General features: G+C 38.7%; 2 protein-coding genes across 3 annotated transcripts in view; both read left to right on the forward strand.

Annotated features, from left to right (window-relative positions):
- Positions 1–6,521, forward strand: part of LOC146381565 (zinc finger protein 385B-like) — a 75,208-nt gene extending 68,687 nt beyond the window's left edge. For both annotated transcript variants that reach the window (XM_084937631.1, XM_084937632.1), the window contains 5 exons: positions 488–671; positions 3,369–3,740; positions 3,837–4,045; positions 4,230–4,328; positions 4,595–6,521. In XM_084937631.1, the coding sequence (XP_084793757.1) occupies positions 488–671; positions 3,369–3,740; positions 3,837–4,045; positions 4,230–4,328; positions 4,595–4,825 (1,095 nt within the window). In that variant the 3' untranslated portion in view covers positions 4,826–6,521. The remainder of the gene's footprint in view (positions 1–487; positions 672–3,368; positions 3,741–3,836; positions 4,046–4,229; positions 4,329–4,594) is intronic.
- Positions 6,522–7,725: 1,204 nt separating this feature from the next.
- On the forward strand, positions 7,726–18,808 carry LOC146381566 (dnaJ homolog subfamily C member 7-like). The gene is made up of 14 exons (XM_084937633.1): positions 7,726–7,831; positions 10,801–10,889; positions 11,291–11,415; positions 11,525–11,638; positions 11,765–11,839; positions 12,916–13,034; positions 13,117–13,270; positions 13,944–14,108; positions 14,246–14,337; positions 14,432–14,505; positions 14,593–14,739; positions 15,020–15,175; positions 17,358–17,432; positions 17,524–18,808. The coding sequence occupies exons 1-14, from the start codon at positions 7,761–7,763 to the stop codon at positions 17,559–17,561; spliced, it is 1,494 nt and encodes a 497-aa protein (XP_084793759.1). The 5' UTR covers positions 7,726–7,760; the 3' UTR covers positions 17,562–18,808.
- Positions 18,809–19,380: the final 572 nt, after the last annotated feature.

Here is a 19,380-nt window from a genome sequence, read left to right on the forward strand (position 1 = left end):
GATCACACATATCTGCATGTGTCTGCTGTCTCGTTGCCACAAATGTGTTTTCTCTTACAGAGGGAGGCACAGAGGTCATTTTGTGTCACAGTGTAACGGACACGGGCCATTTTGTGTCAGAACGAATCAGTGGAAAGATGAGCCAGTGAGCTCAGAGGATGCTCATGAGATGCCATTAGTCCAACTGATGCTCATTTGTGCATCATCATGACAATGATGATTATCAAAATGGTGATGTGATTCTCCCTCAGAGTCAAATGCTTAAACGCATATTTTTCCCCCTAAATTTATGAGAGAATGTGAAGTTGAAGCAGTGGAACAGAAGGAACTATTACAGTTTACTGATTTCGTGCTGTCCTTCACTAATTTAATCAGTCATTCTGTGCATATACTCTACGCTGACTTTCCCCTTTGCTTGTTTTGCCCTTGTGTGCACATTCCTCTGTGTGTGTGTGTGCGCGTCTCTGTGTGTATGTGTGATTGCTAGACCCAGGCAGAGGCCCACTACAAAGGTCACAAGCATGCTCGCAAGCTAAAGGCCTTGGAGACCCAGAGGAATCGGCAGAAGAACGGACAGAGTCAATCAATATCAAGCAAAGACAGAGATGGGGACAAGGGCATGATGGGAGGAGTAACTGGGCCAACAGACTCTCAATCGAAAGACAAAACAGGTATACATTTTTCTTTTCTAAAGCCAGTCCTCTCGCCACGCTCTGAGTAATTAGATGTAATTGGGGAGACGTAAGCACTAAGGCTTGGTAGCTGCCACTCAGCTGGTTAATTACCAGCTATTACCTGTCCTACTATCATTGGATCCGTCAGACAGGTAATTACTCCCATCAAGCTAAGACATTCGGCAAGATGAGGAGCCTTAAAGCACCTCAGCAGAGATTCCATCTACAGAGAGATGTGGTAGTGTTACTGTCAGATTTTGGTTTTTATTCAACAGCGATACGAGTCCCACATCCAAGTTCCTTATTCCTGTTATTTAATGAAGTGCTGTCACTTTGGACATGTGTAGAAAATTATGGAAAATCGGTCAGAAGTACAGGTAATATTTGCCCACGAGTATTCTTTTCAAAATCAAACAATGGTCTGGATGTAGCCAGCAGTGGTGGCTAATGGATGTAGCAAAGAATAGCATAGCAGGGTTTCATTTCTTTTCAGCTGCTTTTTTTTTTTTTAAGATTTACTGCATAGACGGTAGAATTGAAATGTGTCTTTTAGAAAATAGTTTTTTTTGTTTTGTTTTGTTTTTCATATTTTTGCACTGAAAATGGGTTCTGATCTGATTAATTAACTTATTTGTGCTTCAGTAGAGCTTGGAGTTCTTCAATGAGAAGGGCAGCAGAAATCATTACCAATTGATCTTTTTTTTCCCCTGTTAATTTTTCAATTATTTCTTCAATGAAATCCACAGACCACAAATCCCCAGAAAAAATATGGGGACATTAGTGCTTACCATTACTGACCCATGTCCTTTCCATACTGTTAACTTTATAGCTATTGGCTGTATAGTTGCATTAACAGCAAAGACTAATGACTTTGCTATTTGCTTTTTTACTTCTTTCTAGTCATTAGTCACTCAACTTCTCATTCTTCCTGACTAGAAACTCACCATCTTCTTTTCTCTCCTCTGTCTGGTTTTCCTTTTCATTACTGATCCTCTCTCTTCCATTTTCTTCCAGCGCCTATCAATTTCCCTCTAACCACATAATGATAAGCTTGTTACATTCGGTGGTTGCCATGGTTGTTGATTGATGGTGACAGAGGGAGCTTCAGCAGAGAGAGCGAACGAATGACAGCGAGATGCAGGGACAAAGGAAGAATGATTGAGATGGCAGGGGAAAAAAGCAGAAAAGATATGAAAATTAAAGCGAGATGAGTGTAATATAAGTATAATAGCAGGATTATATGAAAGGATGAGAACAAAGAAAAAGTTGCACAGGGAGGTCAGGGCCTGGTTCTTTTCTAAAGAAATAACTTAAGTCAAGAAAATGCATTATTCATACTTTGACTGTGAAGAAATCGTGTTTCATGTAAATCAAATAATTCTGTAAGTTTAAAAATTACACGAGGTGTGGCCATAAATGCATAAATAAATTTACAAAAACATCTAAAATGTATTTGAAATTTAAAAACAGTGAGTCTAAGCATGAAACCCTCATGAAAATGGGATTTTAGTGATACCTTTACAGACTGGTCTCAGTCTGTGGCTTAATCTGCTGCATTTAGTCCCTTATATTACAATAAAAATATGTCCTAGCATTTGCATTCTTTGTAATTAGTGGTAATATACTCTATTTTTCATACCCCCAGAAAAAGTCTGGACTTTCTGTTAACTGTCTGTTTAAAATCAGATTAACATTCAATTAACATTGGATCAAGTTTAATTTAACATTATAGTATGTGTTATTATCTTATAATTATTTTGCTACTTCTATGTAAAATTGATGGTCATAATGAGAAACCAACAGAGACGAGAGAGTAATCACCTGACCCTGCGTGATAGCAGTGCAGCTCTTTGAAACATTTTGACTTCGGGGATCAAAAAGGGGATTGACCCCTTATTCATCCTTTCAGCATCTCAGTTTACAGCTTTATGGACTCTATAGGAAAGTATTAGTGCCAAACAACAAAAGATGTGCTGCAGAGTAATGAAGAACTTACATTTTCCTCTATAAAATACATTATGCTTGCGGTCTAAACCAGTATTATTTTCATTTGCATGCAACCTTGAGGCCTTTGGGAACAATTATGTGATGCTTTCGCTGATAGGAACTTGAATATAAGAATCAGTGCCAGTATTTCTGGTTTTTCATGTTTGTATACTGAATTTTGGGGTGTACAAAATCCACTGTAGTCCTACAGCAGTTTGCTGGATAATTGCAGAACTCACATTTGTATTCTCATAACAAGATCAGTGGTTGTCGCCTGGCAGTTTGGCCCAAATATTAATTTTAATAATGTGACATAAGTCAGGGAATTGTATTTAGTCAAAATGCTACCGTACTTCCATTTGCATCATTAATGCATAATGAAGGGGTGAATCTACATAATAATATTCACCCCTTTGCCGTTCTTAACTTCCCCTTCGGTCACCTTGTCGTGGTACCTTGACTGCTCTCAACGGATTGTTTTTGCCACATTAGGCAGCTGTAGCCTCATAATTAATGACTCTCCACTGGAAAGCAAATTAGATTCTAGTATTTCCTTAAAAATGCTAGTTTGGTCAGTATACCCATGATGAAAGGTTTTCTTCTTATGTTTATGTTCATTTTGTATAACCTGTGCAGCACTTTGGTGAACTAAAGTTGTTTAAAATGTGCTATAAAAATAAGCCTTGACACGACTTGATGTGTTAACAGGCCCAGTCACGTCATCCACTTCTGCACAGCAGCAAATGGAAATCAGCAAAGGGAGCTCACTGGCTGCCACTCCCTCTTCACAAACTTCATCCACGGACTGTTCGTTGCTAGCCTCTCCTCACCTATCCCCCCATGTTTCCCCGGGCTCTCAGTCTTCTGACCTTCCCTCAAACGTTCCACATGTGGAAGGGTGCAGCTCGGCCACCGGTTCAACACCACAGTCTGAGCCTCAGGGAAGCTCCACAGGAGGCGAGGAGGAAACAGAGAAGGTGGAAGAGGTTAAAGAGTCCAAGAGCAACAAAAAACATCTCCACTGCCCTACATGCAAAGTGACGGTCAATTCCAGCTCCCAGCTGGAGGCTCATTGTAGCGGTAGGTAGTTCATCTCTTTGTTTTTTGCCCTTTCAATCTTTTTATTCTTTATTAATAATATTATTTAACATCTGTTCTTCCGGTTGATTGAATCAGGCTCTAAGCACAAGCAGATGCTGGACGGTCAGAATACCAGCCAGCCACAACGTAGGGTCAAGATGACATCATCATCCAGACCAGCCTGTCGAATTAAGCAGCGAATGGGCAGCAAAGCCAGACCAGCAAGACCAGTTGGTGTAAACAATCAGCCTTTTCACTGTGAACTGTGCCAAGTGTCTGTCAACTCAGAGTCACAGCTGAAACAGGTACGAATACTTATCCTACTATTTTACTTTGCTAATTTTACTGCTGCATAAACCACCTGTCAATGTACAAATGCTAAAAATGCAGGATGACTACTCTTTATACTCTACAAGGCAACTCTTTGGGAGTTTGTGTGAGCTGTCTTGACAAAATGACTTTATTCCTTCCTTTCTGTCCTTTTTTTAGCACATGAACAGCAGGAGACACAAAGAGCGTTTGGCTGGGAAGCCTGTCAAGGCGAAGTTCACCCCCTATAATAAACTACAGCCCAGTGCTGTCTTAGCGGTGAGAATTTCTCTCTCACACAGACACACACACATTTGTCCACTTTTATTTTTGTCTAAATCACAGATGGCCATTCAAGATCACTTACAGCACAAACAAAACATACACAAACTTGTCAGATGCAAATTAAGTGCTGTCCCTTGCACCTGTCAGCATTTTTTGCAACAATGCTGACATGCGCATTTAACTCTGAGCATCACTGTGTGTAAGTACAGCTTTACAGATGCTTGTTCAGGCTGAACACTTTTTCTCGTCTTTGATTTCAGACTAAACTGGCCCTACAGAAGCAGCTATCCAAGGCCTTGCAACCGGGCTTCCTGACCAGCCCCCTTAATCCAGCTGCCCTGTGCACCATGGCGTCTGGACCGTTGGCACTACGGCTGCCACCGGGCCCTACAGCCATAATCCAGGGTCCCCTGATCAGCCCCACGCTCTTCAGGCCTGCCCCAGGACCGCTGAGGGCCACACATGCTCCTATTATCTTCTCTCCTTACTAGCAGGGAGCATGATGCTGAAGGACCAACAGCAGAGCTGACCTAACCTAGCCAAAACTGGGAGAAAAGATTAAACTGGTCTTCTAAGAACAAATCACAGCCCCCTCTGAGTGACAAGGACACTACACAGAGAGAGTGGGGACAACATATTATGTCAAGTTTGGCAAGTCATAAGAGCAAAAGGCACAATCCTCTGGTGTGGATTGAGATTTTGGCGCTGACTGACCAGCGTCTCATACTTAAAAATGGAAGGACCATTCCTCAGCTGTCTCCTGTCAGCAAACTGTTGAGTGCATGTTCCCCGGGGTCTGGACCCCTCTGGAAGCCATAAGAATAAGCATCCTCTAGTTTTATTTATAAAATAATAAGAAACTAATACACTAGGGTGTTTAAGTGTTACACAGTGTTTGTTGCCAAAAAAATTCTTTAATTTTGGGAAGTTGTACTCTGGGAGAAGAAGAAGAAAAACACTTTATCTTTGCTTAAGTTTTCATAACTAAATCTGAAACTCCCAGGAAAACTGTTGATTTCCATATGCCAACATATTACAAAAAAAAGTGCAGATCTGTAACTTCGTCGGGCTGAGACGACGACAATGACGACAACGAATCCTGACAAATGTTACATTTTTACAGCCATCAACAAATACAAAATGCCTTTTTTTAAAATAATTTATTTGATACTGAAGGTTGTAAGAGTGCTGTGCTTGAAAGCATTTTACATGGAAAGTGTGCACTACTACCATCCATGTCTTACCATTATACATCAGAGCAAAGGATCAAGGGAATGTTTCTTTCATTTAAACTCTGTTCTGGCCATACTAGAAGAATAAATCTTCATAACACTGACAAATACCAATAGTTTAAAAGATCTAAACCAGTTAACCACCATCCTTTGAATATACACATAAGTGTTACAAGTGTTTGACACGTCAGTCATTACTGTGCGACCCTCAATCATACATTGGCTCCCTAAATTGGAACTCGGTAATCAAAAACTCTGATGACAGGAGCCACTATGATGCATGTTTTTTAGGAGAATTTTAGATGGCTTCATAGGCATTAACACTTAAAGTCCCCAGAATTACGGTAGCAGGTATAAGCACTATTTAAACACAAATGGTTTAAAACACACTATAATGTAGTTGTATTTAGATATAAGAGTGTTTTGTTTTAACAATAGTGCAGTGTATTTGTAATAATCAAAAATCAAAATTAGAAATCTTGATAAATACAATCCATTGAACAACACACTCCTTATATCTAGCAACTTATCTAATGTTTTTTTATGCTGCCTTAGAAAAGCTAAAGAAGGGGACTTCAAGTATTTCCAGTGAATTAACAAACTGTAACAGCTTGATGCTGTTTGTGCAATATGAACAAATGGATGGATGTGTGTTATTCATCATATCAAAAGGCTTTATCCACAAGTTTTTAAAGTGTCTTTAACATTATATTATAATTATTATTTATAGAGTGTATTTAAAAAAAGAAAAACGGTGTCCTCTCATTATAGAAATCTCTATCCTACATGGCTGTGCTGAATCACCCTAAGCAATATGTATTTTTAAGTGTCACCCAGTACAATTAATGACTAGTGTAACTGTGCATCAATTGCAATAATGTAAATTATTATGTGGTAAAAAAAAAATGTTGATACTGTATTCTATATGAACTTATAAATAGCCCTGGTTTTTAAACCGTTGTTCTTGTGTTTTCTTTACAGGCAAACAAGTGTCTTTTTCTTCTTATAATTTCATAGTGGATGCATGTCATAAAATAACACAGTCGATTGATACAAAACGGGGTTCAGAATTATTGTATTTATAATTAAACAAAATGAATGCGTCATATGACATGAGTCTACGGGTTGTAGAAGAAATTACACATGTGGTGAATTATTGACCACTGAGGATTTGAAATATTTTTACCAGATTAAGTCGCAGTTGATCTGTTCCTTGTGCCTGTATTTTAATAGCTTAGTGCCCTCTAGTGGTAGGCAAAAAAAAGTGTAAAATAGTGTAACCTAAGAGTACACGGATGTTGGTACCTTTTTTTGACATAGAGATTGGTTTAAAAAAGATTATAAAGAATTGTGGCTATCGGGATTTTTATAATGATGGCATATAATATTTAGAAACGACATCTAATTACTGGTGCAATAAAGTATTTACAGTCATTCTTGTTACCTAGACCTTATAGTCTGGAATAAATGCTATTGTTTGCATATTGAGCACTTTCATAAGCAGATTTATAAGATAGGAAAATCCATATCCACACGTACAGTTGTGGGTTATTTTATCTGGAAAAGTCTGCATGCTCCCGGGTGAACACAAAGAAATGAATTAATAAGTAAAATACAAGTGAAGGTCTATAGATGATTTGAAGGTTTAAAGCTAACAGCATCATATTACTGGTTAATTTCTTTTTCTTTTCTTTTTTTACTTTTGGTAACATAAAAAGACGATTTTACTTTTAGTATTGCCAGAAAATAACCTACATTTAGACACATTGATATGTATGAATGTTTTTTCGGCACTTCGTAGGAATATTAACGAGCCCACTCCTGGAAAGTGTGTAGTGATGTGTATATATTGTAAATACAAATAAGAGAAATAACACTGATAACAGCAGGGAAGCAAATAATGAAGTTATGAAACCTAGAATAGGACGTGCCTATATACATCCTTCAAAATAAAAGTCCAAACCACCAATCGCACCGAATTCTCATAAATCTATAACATTTTGTTCATGAAATAAATGAACATCATTAGTACTACTACTGCTATAGACACATATCCCGCTATAAGAACTAATAAAACTTCGTGTTGTACATTTTACTGTTTTCTTTTCTTTTTATGGTGACCTATTTTTTTTAATTGACACAAATAGCCATTTCCGGAAATTACGTCAATTCACAGCAGTATTTTCCAGAAAAAATGGCAGCTGTTGACATCGACGTGCCGGTAGAAACAGAGCCACAAATCTGCAACCAGGAGGACCTTGAACGGTAAAAGTATACCTACTCGTCGGGTTTCACTGTGATGCGTGTGTGGAGTGAAAATAACCCGAGTGATATTAGCCGGTTAGCTGACAGAGCTCGGAAACATCAGTGCGGTCACCCCGGAGCCAAGCTAACCGTGCTAGCTTAACTCGACAGCGTTCTTAAATCTTGCTTTTTAGAAATCTCGGGCATTTGCTTTGTTATTGTTTGGGGAATTTACATTAAAAATAAAATTGTGAACTCAAATTAGACAGCCGGGCAGCTCGCCAGATTGTTCGTTAAGAGAACAAAACAAAACCAGGTGAACTGGCGTGCTTTGCCATGGTCAGTGTGAGGTATCTGATAATTCACGTGCGCTTAACCCCTTTGGGCGTCATTGAGCTGTATGTCAATATGTGTTTAAGTCTCATCCTTAAAGCATCTTATTTATTGCACACTAGCAGTTCCAGCTTTCATATTCGAGAAACTTCCATAAGAGACTGTCAGGTATGATCAGCAAAAGCCTTCATAACCTTAATTTGAAGTGATTACTTGTTTTCAATACTTTCCCGAGAGGTTTCATGCCATTTTACTGTATTCAAACAGTAACGAGACTATGCCGAAGGTTCTGCACCTAAAGGGAATCGAGCATGAGCGCCTCGCACCCTCAGCTCACCCGGGTGAATCGCATCGGAAACGAGTCATCAACGTGCGCTTTGCACGCAAATATTTTTTTTATTGGTCTCCTTTCGTGCATGCGGCCTTTGTTGCATTTCCGCTTAAATACACCGTAACGCACCTGCGTGGGATAATAAAAGTACTGTTAGGTGTTATACCTTGTCTGGCTTACGTAACGATGGACTTGAAAGATTAAAATGTAGGATTGAGTGAGACCTGGATTAATCGTACCGTAAATGTAAAATGTGACTTCAGTGTGCGGGAGGAAATTATTTTCAGGATTGTAATAGAAATATTTTTGACCTGTTTTTAAGTTGGGTTTCTTTAACTAAAACATGTAACGCATTATTGTTATCAAATGGTCGCAACAGGAAGCTCCGTGGACTTTATATCGAACACAGTAAAGCCACCTGATTCCCTTAATGATTTGCGGGCATATTAATGAGCAAAGTCACTCCCCAAAGCCTAATTTTGGTTTAGTAGAATTATCCTAATGTTAAAGTTTGATAGGAAGCAAACCGATTGGGCAAGTAATCCTTGGAAAATCATTTATAACTCTTGTGGCTAAAAAAGTTAAACAAAAAAATAACTTAAAAAATGTTGCACATCGTGTCTTTTTCAGAAATCTATAATTAATTATTTGGAATTTCAAAATCAGGGATCAAAGTAACCAAAATATTTGGAGCGGTGAAAAAGAATGCTGGAAGGGTGGAGCAGTGACAACAAAATGGTAGTGAGACTGTGATGATGTGTGGTTTGGAGGCGGTGGCACAAACAAAAAGAAAGGAGGCAAACTTAAAGATGGCAAGATTTTCACTGAGAATGATCAGAATGTACAGGAATGAGTACACAGGGACAGTTTAGGTTGAGCGATTTGGAGTTAGACACCAGGTTTATTCACTTAATTTAAAATTTTGAGTTGATTCCATTTTCACTGTTAAACTGCAAAAATCCATAACTCAATTGAAATGGATCAAATTATTCCATTGTTGTTGTTGTATGCCTCCAAGCTTTTTTTTTTCTCACAATTGCAAAACTGTGACGTCAAACTCAGAGAGAATTCAAGCTTTTTCTGCATTGTGTAGACTCAGAGATAATACAACTTTGATGTTTTCTTTATATACAGACCATTGAACAGGAATAAATCAGGAAATCCATTTAAAAAGTAGGTTCTATAAACATCTATATGGTCTTATTAGTATCCATCGCTATGTTGGACTGTTGTTCACAGTTAAGGCATGCAGGTTTTCACAGGAAGATAGAAACGCCACAGGTAGAACTTAAACATAACTGGTTTGGTGGGATCCTGGCATTAACACATCACATACTTCTAAAGAATTTTTTATATTTCATGAAGACATTTAATGGCTTTGCATTATTTTTAAAAAAATATATAACGATATCCCTTTTCTAAATGAAGAATAGAATACAGATAATTGATTTTATTTTGAATTTACACCAAATAAGAATTCTCATTTGTGTTCGTTCACTTTAAGTGAAACAACAAACTGCAGACACTATCACTTAAAAAAAAAAGACTAAACCCTAAGCCCTAACTTAAAAATAATATAGTAACTATAGCAGGCCGTTTGAAAGTAATTATTAGTTTCTGATTCCTCATGAAACCTAGTTCAGTCAGGTATGTGTGATTTGTGGTTGATCCACTGGTGAGTCACCTGGACTCGTTTCATCTCCGTTAAAGTGGTTTAATATTGTTTGCTTGAGTTTGTTGCTTGTTGGGTTTTTTGTGTCTGCATTCGTAGGTGTGGCTAACAAATGTCGCAACAGCACCCACATTTACTGTATCGGAAAAGTACTTTTATTGTACCTGGGTGCATTTTGGGCTACATAAAAACTGCTACATTAAGTCATACATGGGAATCAGTGTTGAGTTCTCCTTTAACACTTGGCACTTATGAAAAGACTGCAGCAGGTGAATTTCATGGCTATGTTTAGTACTTGAGCTATCAGTAGTCAGGACTGCATGTACCCAGATCTGCTGTCCTAGTTCTAGGTGAAGCACAGTCGAGTCCTTGTGGACACTTTGCAGGCTGGAAATTCCCTGAAAAGTGAGAACTGGTACTAGAAGAAGTATCACTGTTTTATAGTCAAGGTCATTCATTCAGTTACAGTCAGGAATTTCAGCCATCAGTGGAAACTACAATAAAAAGGTTTATAGGGGGGTTCGGGGGGACAGTAGTTTGTTTAAACGCTTCCTGTATATCTCCACCTTCAGGGGGGAAATCAAGTGGTGTATTAGTTTTCTGGTTTATTGAGTAGTTTTAATTAATTATGATGTCTTTTTCTCCACTCTCCAGTCTGGCTGAAAGTTTCAAAGAGCAAGGCAATGCATACTACAGCAAGAAGGATTACTCTCAGGCTTTCAACTATTACACCAAGGCCATTGGTGAGTATACTCTGTGGCTTGATTTTAAGTTGTCACATTGTTGACTCTAAACACCCAACGACGCCCACTCGACATTTCTTCATACTTTGCTGTTGAGAAATGCTGCCAGTGAACAGTCCCAATAAAGGCCTGCGGTACAGTCATGCACTGATTGTTGGCACATGATTTTAGTTTGGCAGTGGCTGATTCAGCTGCACACCATCCTGTAATCAAAAGAAAAACAAAAAATGGGGAAGTCAGAGTTTACCTTCTTATTTTTATTTTCTGATGATGCTGAAACACTACAGTTGTCAGTGATGGCAAGCCCAGATGTTGGTCTCTGATATGCACCTGTATCATTTTGTTTTTGTCACATAAATGATTCTTTTTTCCTTTTCTTTTTTTTTTTTTTAAATCTGAAGATGCATGCCCCAAAAATGCCAGTTATTATGGGAACAGGGCAGCCACCCTCATGATGCTCTGCCGCTTTCGGGAGGCTCTAGAAGATTCCCAGCAGGCTGTGCGTCTGGATGACTGTTTCATGAAGGTGAGTTTGAACTGCTTGTCACATATAGAACATCACATGTATTGTCCGCTTCGCACATCATACAGTGCACGGTAATGATGTTCTGAGAAATGTCCGTTCCATCTCGTAGGGGCATCTACGTGAGGGCAAGTGCCACCTGTCTTTGGGAAATGCCATGGCAGCCAATCGCTGCTTTCAGAAGGTTTTGGAACTGGAGCCGAGCAATAGAGAGGCCCAGCAGGAGGTGGGAAGCTTTAATCATTTTATTTAATTACTATATAAAAACAAGCATTGAGTAGGATCACATGCTGAGCTAAATATTTGAGTGAATCCATCTGTTAGTAATTATTGTTGTTTTTATTAATTTTAGAAAAATAATGCAGCAACACTGTTGGAGTATCAGCGGATGGCAGATTTTGGCTTTGAAAAGCGGGATTTCAGAAAGGTAATTTATGCACTTTCTCTTGTTTTTTAGCATTCTTGTAAATTATAAATTGGGTTTTGTTTGCCACTGTATGAGTGTGTGGTTGTCACCAAAACATAAATATGCTGGAAAAGGATTTTGTCATATGTCTGTGTGATTAGATAAAATTTTAGCGTTCATGTTGGACTTTGCTATTATTCATATTTATATGAAAAGTACAATTTTGACATTAAATGATTATGAAAACAAGAAAATGGGCTCTCATCACAAAGCCTGTGTGTGTGTGTGTGCATGCGTGCGAGTTTGTGTAAATCATTTCCTTTTCAGCAGTAAGCTTTCAGCTCTCCCTAAACACTCAAACTCACTCGCTGTTGAGTACAATATGGCTAACAGAGAGCCTTCAGGCAACAAAATCTTTGTAGAAGAAACACAATTGTCACAGTTTCTGAGGTGAACCTGTGGAAGTATTAACAGTTGCCTCTGTCTCTAGATTACTCAGTGTCACATGCAGACCGATATTGGTGGAATGCGACAATTGGCTGGCGGCTCCGGCTAGCTACCTTGCTGGTCACTGAGGCACGCAAGTCTGCTGCCGCCTGGCCCCTCTCTACATTCTCATCTCCACTGCAGAAATCCCGCGGTGGTGGCAAGCCAGCAGGGACCGGCACTTGCGCTTGCGAGATGTGCTATAGTGCCAAATCTCAGAGTCAGAGCCTAACTCAGACCGGATGAACCTGCGTCCTCCACCACCTCCACATCGCTTTGTTTTTATTCATTTACTAGATTTTTTTCATATAAATTTTAAAGTTAAAGAAAATCCCTCCGTCTTAAAGTTAAATAACTTGTGTCTTCAGGTAATTAAATCAAATATTGAACAAAAGAAATTGCGGGGGTTTTTTGTTTTCTTTTTTACTTGCCATAACCGGGCAGCCTTGTTACAAAGACAACAGCCACTGTGCGCTGTGATGGATGGTGACCTATCCAATGGATGCATGGATTGTTAGTTTTCACAAAGCTCCAAATATTTCAGTTTTTCCAGTTTCTGAATGTAATATGGGGGTATAACTGTGTAGTATTTGGTTGTGGCCCTGATTCAGGTGGTGTACTGCATGGACCGGGCCTTAGCTTTGGCTTCTGCCTGCCACCGCTTCAAAATCCTCAAAGCAGAATGTCTCGCTCTACTTGGACGCTATCCAGAAGCTCAGTCTGTAGCAAGGTAAGAGCAGCTGTGATGGACAGTCATTATTTTTTATTCCACTTCTTTGTGCCATTCTTTAAAGCCAGCCTTTTCTTTACAGTGACATCCTGCGAATGGATTCTACAAATGCAGACGCTCTGTACGTTCGAGGCCTGTGTCTTTATTATGAGGACTGCATCGATAAAGCGGTGCAGTTCTTTGTCCAGGCTCTGAAAATGGCACCTGACCATGAAAAAGCCCGACTGGCCTGCAGGGTAAGATTGAGCTGTAGGTGGCATTATCAACAATGTTTGCAAGTTCTTTTTGTATTGAAGTTTCACAGTTGCAAACTAAGAATACAAGACAAAGTTAGAGAGGCAAGCTGAGATGGTCTGGACTTGTGCAGAGGAGGTATACCGGATAAAGGATGTTGCCAGGCAGGAGGAAAAAGGGAAGACCTCAGTGGAGGCTTGTGATTGTAGTGAAGGGGGACAACCAGATGGTTGATGTGACAGAGATGATCAAAAGAAGATGATTGATTAAATTCAAGGAGCTTTGCTTTAAGGTAAAACACCATATGACCTTTTTCAAGGTCCTTCTAAATGGGTCCCCGTATTTCTTTCTATGTGTGTACAAGCACAAATGTTGTTGACACAATAGACACTTCAGGTGATTGTTTTGCAGTGATTTGTGAAAAGATAAGCAACCTTGGCAGTGTGTTTACACGGCAGAAGAACAAGAGTACACAGTAAAGTAGTCAGTGCTAAATTTAAAATATAATCCAAAAATCAGCTTTCAAAGGATGAAAAATGATCTGAGATGTTTTTAGACTTCAGGTTTGCACACAATATGTTTTGAAAAAAACATTGAAAATACAAATAGATTAAAGGATTTTTAAGAATGCTAAAAAAAGGACTGAAAAGTATCGGTGCCTTCTTTGCTCACCAGAATGCCAAAGCATTAAAAGCTAAGAAGGAGGAAGGAAACCAGGCGTTTAAGAACAACAACTATGAAGCTGCCTATCAGCTCTACACCGAGGCACTCGCGATAGACCCCAACAACATTAAGACCAACGCTAAACTGTACTGCAACAGAGCCACAGCAGGAGCAAAGGTAAAAGCTTGTTTCATTATACCACAGTTTCCTCTCGTCGTTAGCTATAATTTGCTTAATATTAGTAATCGTAGTATTCTGGGTCTTCTGGTTCTTTGTATCCTGTCAGCTCACTGTCATTATCTCTTCGTCAACAGCTGAAGAAAGTTGATCAAGCCATTGAAGACTGTACCAGTGCAATCAAACTAGATGACACTTACATCAAGGCATATTTAAGAAGAGCTCAGTGGTATGTTACAGGCATTCTGAGTCAGTTCTCCATGCTTTGTGTGTTTCGTTGTTCAGCATTGTAAAGTTTGTGTCTGACCTTGTGTTACCTGTAGCTACATGGACACAGAGCAATATGAAGAGGCCGTACGGGACTATGAAAAAGTTTATCAGACAGAGAAAACCTCAGGTGAGCTGCTCTCCTTGTTTTCCTAAGCTCTGATTGAATTTAATGTTCAGTTTTTCTCACATGGCTTGCATTTCTCTTTCCCTCCAGATCACAAGCAAATGCTGAAGAAGGCACAGATGGAGCTGAAGAAGAGCAAAAGGAAAGATTACTACAAGGTGCTCGGGGTCGGGAAGAATGCCACTGAGGACGAGATCAAGAAAGCGTACCGCAAACGAGCCCTCATGCATCACCCAGGTAGCTGTCCTAGTCTTTCCACACAGTTCACACTAGTACAGCTCACAGTAATCAGGGCTCTGCCTAGAGTATTGGTCAGATTTAAGTGCAGTGTGCACACAGTAGGTCAAGGCCAACCAATGACAAGACAACGCATCACTTTTTCTCTGTACTTTACACATTACAATAACCAGTGAATTGTGTTAGGATCATGAGCCAGCTGAGCTACAACATCACTTAACAGCTGAGTCTCACTTATCTCGAGGATTTATTGTAGACAACCGTTGAAATTGTCTTGCAGACCGTCACAGTTCAGCAACACCAGAGGTGCAAAAGGAGGAGGAAAAGAAATTCAAAGAAGTGGGTGAGGCCTTCACTGTCCTCTCCGACCCGAAGAAGAAGGTCCGCTATGACAACGGGCACGACCTGGAGGATGACGGCTGTTTTGATGGCGGAGGTACATTTATATTCCCTCTCTTTATATTCCTTCTCTCAAAGAGTTCTCCATTGAGTTGGGAAACGGGTGCATCTAAAGAAAAGAGTAACCCAGAAGATATTTTGACCTGTCATAGTGGGAAATAGCAGTGGCTTTGTCATTTATTATAGGGAATTTGTTTGTACTTGGGTAATTAATAAGACCAATAGATCTTTTAGACCTAGTAGGAAACCCAGGAGATCATGATTGTCTGAACAATGGCCGTGTGTACATTTGAAAAAGGGCAAAATCCTTTTTAAGGGTTTTGGGTTTTCTGTAGACTTCATATATGATTATTGCCCAGTTTTACATGAGAAAGTTCCAAGATTTTTTGGGATCTCATTTAAATTAAACACTGAGACATGTCAACACAGAAAAAAGTACTAAGTACAATTTAATTTCCATAATTTAGTTTCTAGAAACTCCGGTCCATTCCCCGTGTCCCTGACTTGCTGTCAAACTGTCAAGACCTAATGGGACGCTTTAACAGAACACGGACAAATTTTCATACATTACTAACCATTTTCTGCAATGTCAGTTAAAATGTCTGCTTGTGTAAGAAGGCCTTTTATAATGTGGCATCCCATGACGGTCCCTACAAAATCAAGTGTCAGTCGCCTTTAGGTAATGGGACTGAGTGATATGGCTAAAAAAACAAAAACTTTGTATCTCAAAACTAATATCTGTGTGCCTAAGAGAAACTATAATATATACTACAAAATAAAATCGTTAAGTTTATTGTTAAAGTTTTACTACTAATTTTTATCATAAAAACCTTGTTTCTCTACTAAAATAAACAAAATATTTAAATAATTAAAAAAAATGGTGTAAAATATGTGAGAAGATGTGCGGAGACAGTGGAGTGCTGGCGGAGGCGTCCCTTGGCTTTGTTGGCCGTTGTTATTGGAAGTGAATGACATGCTCTCCATCGCCAGTTTTATAAGAAGCTGCAGCTGTCAGCAGTGATTAAGTCACTGAAATCAGCCGCAAAGCAGCAGTAAAGTAGTAAAGCTGATTGGTCCAACTCACGCAAAAATGTTCAACCTTTTCTCCTCCAGAAAAGGAAATAAGATGCATTTATAGCCAAAATGCAGGCAATTACAACATGTACATGCTAATCCACATAGAAACTATGAATCAGCTTTTACAAACACGGTTATTATATATATCTTCCACCTCTAATAGGTTCCACTGTTTCTAAGTCTCATCTTAGAACAGCACTGTATGTGATTAGTGGTAGCATATTTTGGTCTTTTCAGTGTCACCCTGTGGTTTTAATTGTAAAGGGTTTAGAGGTAAAATCTTCTGAAGTCACCGGTCTGCCTGCAGGAAATAAAATTTGCAATGCATGTTGGTGTCTATATACTGCTGTGGAGACAAAGTCCAGTGAAAACAATGTGCAAAATCTTCCTTTAGAAAGGATAAATTTTTAAAGCTACTAATTTGATTCAAAAGTTGTTTTCAATATATGGACATAAAACAAAACTAACATAGGAGGCAACAATGTTGCATTGTGTTTTGTCCAGAAAGTTGGCTGTAAAGTTTCAGAAGATATTAATTGTTTTGAATATTTCTCACAGAATACAACAAAGAGCAACATACCTTGTGAAAAAAGTAGAAATCCAATTCATACTGTGACCTACGCGATTTATCAGCAGGCTGAAATTACCTGCTGATACTGGCTAATTGCTGATCAGCTGGTATCACATATTTAACAGCTGAGATGGAAGAAACCCTTTGACAAGGTTGATGTTGCACGGTTTGTCCACCAGAGGGCGCTTTGCAACTTCACAAGAGCAACAACGAGCTGATCAAAGTAGAACTAAACAAGTAAATGTTTGGGAATTTTTTTGCATTGTGTGTCTGAAAAGGAAAAATATTGGTTGATATATCTGATTTTTAAATCGACAAATATCTGTACTGTTCTAATACTGGTTTGCCAGTATGAGGCTGTACATTTAAGTCCAGTTATCTGTTACAGATTGGGCCTGTACTTAAAAAAAAAAAAAAACCCCAAAAAAACACTTGTAGTTCCTGTTTCTCTTTAAATTATATGTGCAATATATCACATAAATTGTTCTCTTTCCTGTATTTCCATTCTTTTCCCATCTTTGGCTTCCTTTTATCCTCCATGCTAACCTCGCTCTACTTCCTGTTTCTACAGATTTTGATGCAAACAACATCTTCAGGGCTTTCTTTGGTGGCCACAGTGGAGGATTCACTTTCGATTCCAGCCCAGGTACGTTTTCTCTTCACTCCATGGTTTTTATATATACATAATATAGGTTTATTGAACACTAACTGAATATTTGTTTTGTGATTTATTACAGACTCTGGACCTGGAAATTTCTTTTTCCAGTTTGGCTAAAGCAGTGGAGCATACACTGGACAAAGTCAAGTCGGACCCACAGTCACCTCATGATGCTCATACTTATGAGTGTCTTGCTAAAATCTCATTTAAAAAAAAAAAAATCTTCTTTTTAAATACAGCATACATTCCTAAATTAACTCCCTTGCATTGATGCTCAGCCTTTGAGAAGGATTCAAATATTGATGAAGTCTTTAAAAAGTCTTTTAGATGCAGTTTGCATCAGCTGGGCAGAGCTTGTCTCTATTGCCAAAATTGACATTTATGTTCTATGAAATTTGTTGTTAAACTGCCTCAGTCTCTATGAAGGGGATGAACAGTGAGGACATACTGGCCATCATGTCTTGATTATTTTGAGAAGCTGTAACGATGCATACGTGTTTAAAGTTCTCCTTGGACTGCACATCTCTAGTGGAAGAGCTGATGTTCTGTGGAAGTTCAGTGACAAATCTGACCTCAGGACAGCCTGTTAATGACAACGCCGTTCTCTTATGAGTGTGCGTCCTGATTTTACCGGCTCTCTTGCCAAATACAGAATCCAGTTGCAGGGTTTTTATTTCCTCTCCATTCTTCATTGTATATTTGACTCGAATGTAAAACATTATGTGTCCACATATTGTCCTTCAGTCTTCCCTGAGTCTATTTATATTTATTGTACTGTATATCCTAAAGTGTATGCAGCAAAATCCCAGTGATGTTTGTCTTCCTTTGTTTGTAAATGTTTTTGACCCCATCCTTTTCACTCATTTTTCACCTGTCTGAAACGGACCCACATAGGAATACATCCACGCTTTGTTTTTGTTTTGTTCTTTTCAAAGCAACTTCACAAACGTCATCCACATGTTGCACTGCCCCATTCAAATTCAAGTGGTGCCTTACTAGAATCAGTGAAGCGTCCTAAATAAATCCACATACTAGTTCAAAAAAAAGGCAGATGTTACACTTGTATAGCAATTTTTTGGTTTTATGATAATCTGGAGGAAAATCTTTTCATCTTGGACCCGTGTCATCAGTCACACTTTGCTGTCATTCATCCATTCATCAGTACAACCCTTCCCCTACTTGTTCCACCTGTTTAAAGGGGCACTGATAGCTTCCACTGTTAACTGTTCTGTCACTGATGTGTACATTACGTTTAAAAACTTGCTACGGTATTAACAAGACCTTTTTTTTTTTTTTTTTTTTTTTCTTCCTTTTTTTGGACTTTTTTTTTAACTGATAAAATAAAGGCTTGTCTTTTACTGTAATGAGTTTTGTCTTTGACTTTGTTCCTGATGATTACTTTTAAAAGACAGGATATCTGGGTGCATGCAGGACTTTCATCTTGTCCAGCAGGTATATGTAATCACTTTGATCACTTACAGATTCATATCACACTGCATATGAATAATGATTCACTGCGAAAATGACTTTGTTTACAACTCTGGTTTCACTGAGTGCTTAAGTGAAGCTCTGAAAAAAGGAGCGGTGTTAAGAAAGTTCCTCTTCACAGTGACTTCTTTTTATAATGATCTATAAAAATTGGAGACATTCAAACTTGTTGAAAGCTCCTCGGCACATTTTAAATCAAATAACCAGCTATAGAATGACTCGAATAAAACCCCCTTTTGGGTTTTTCTTTGTAAATTTTAACCAACGTGCTTTTCACCTTTGTTATTGATTTCAGACTTCCCTGGTAAGTCCAAAGAAAGTAATTTTTAAAATCAATATTTATAAATATTGGCAAATTCAGATTTTTTTACTATAACTATTTGTAGTGCAGGACCTAAAATAAGAGTTGTGTTTAAAGAGAAGGGGGGGGCGTCAATAAAATTTTCTA

The sequence above is a fragment of the Perissodus microlepis genome, chromosome 8 (assembly GCF_051167445.1).
Source record: "Perissodus microlepis isolate ML-2025 ecotype Zambia chromosome 8, ASM5116744v1, whole genome shotgun sequence".
NCBI classification, from domain to species: Eukaryota; Metazoa; Chordata; class Actinopteri; order Cichliformes; family Cichlidae; genus Perissodus; species Perissodus microlepis.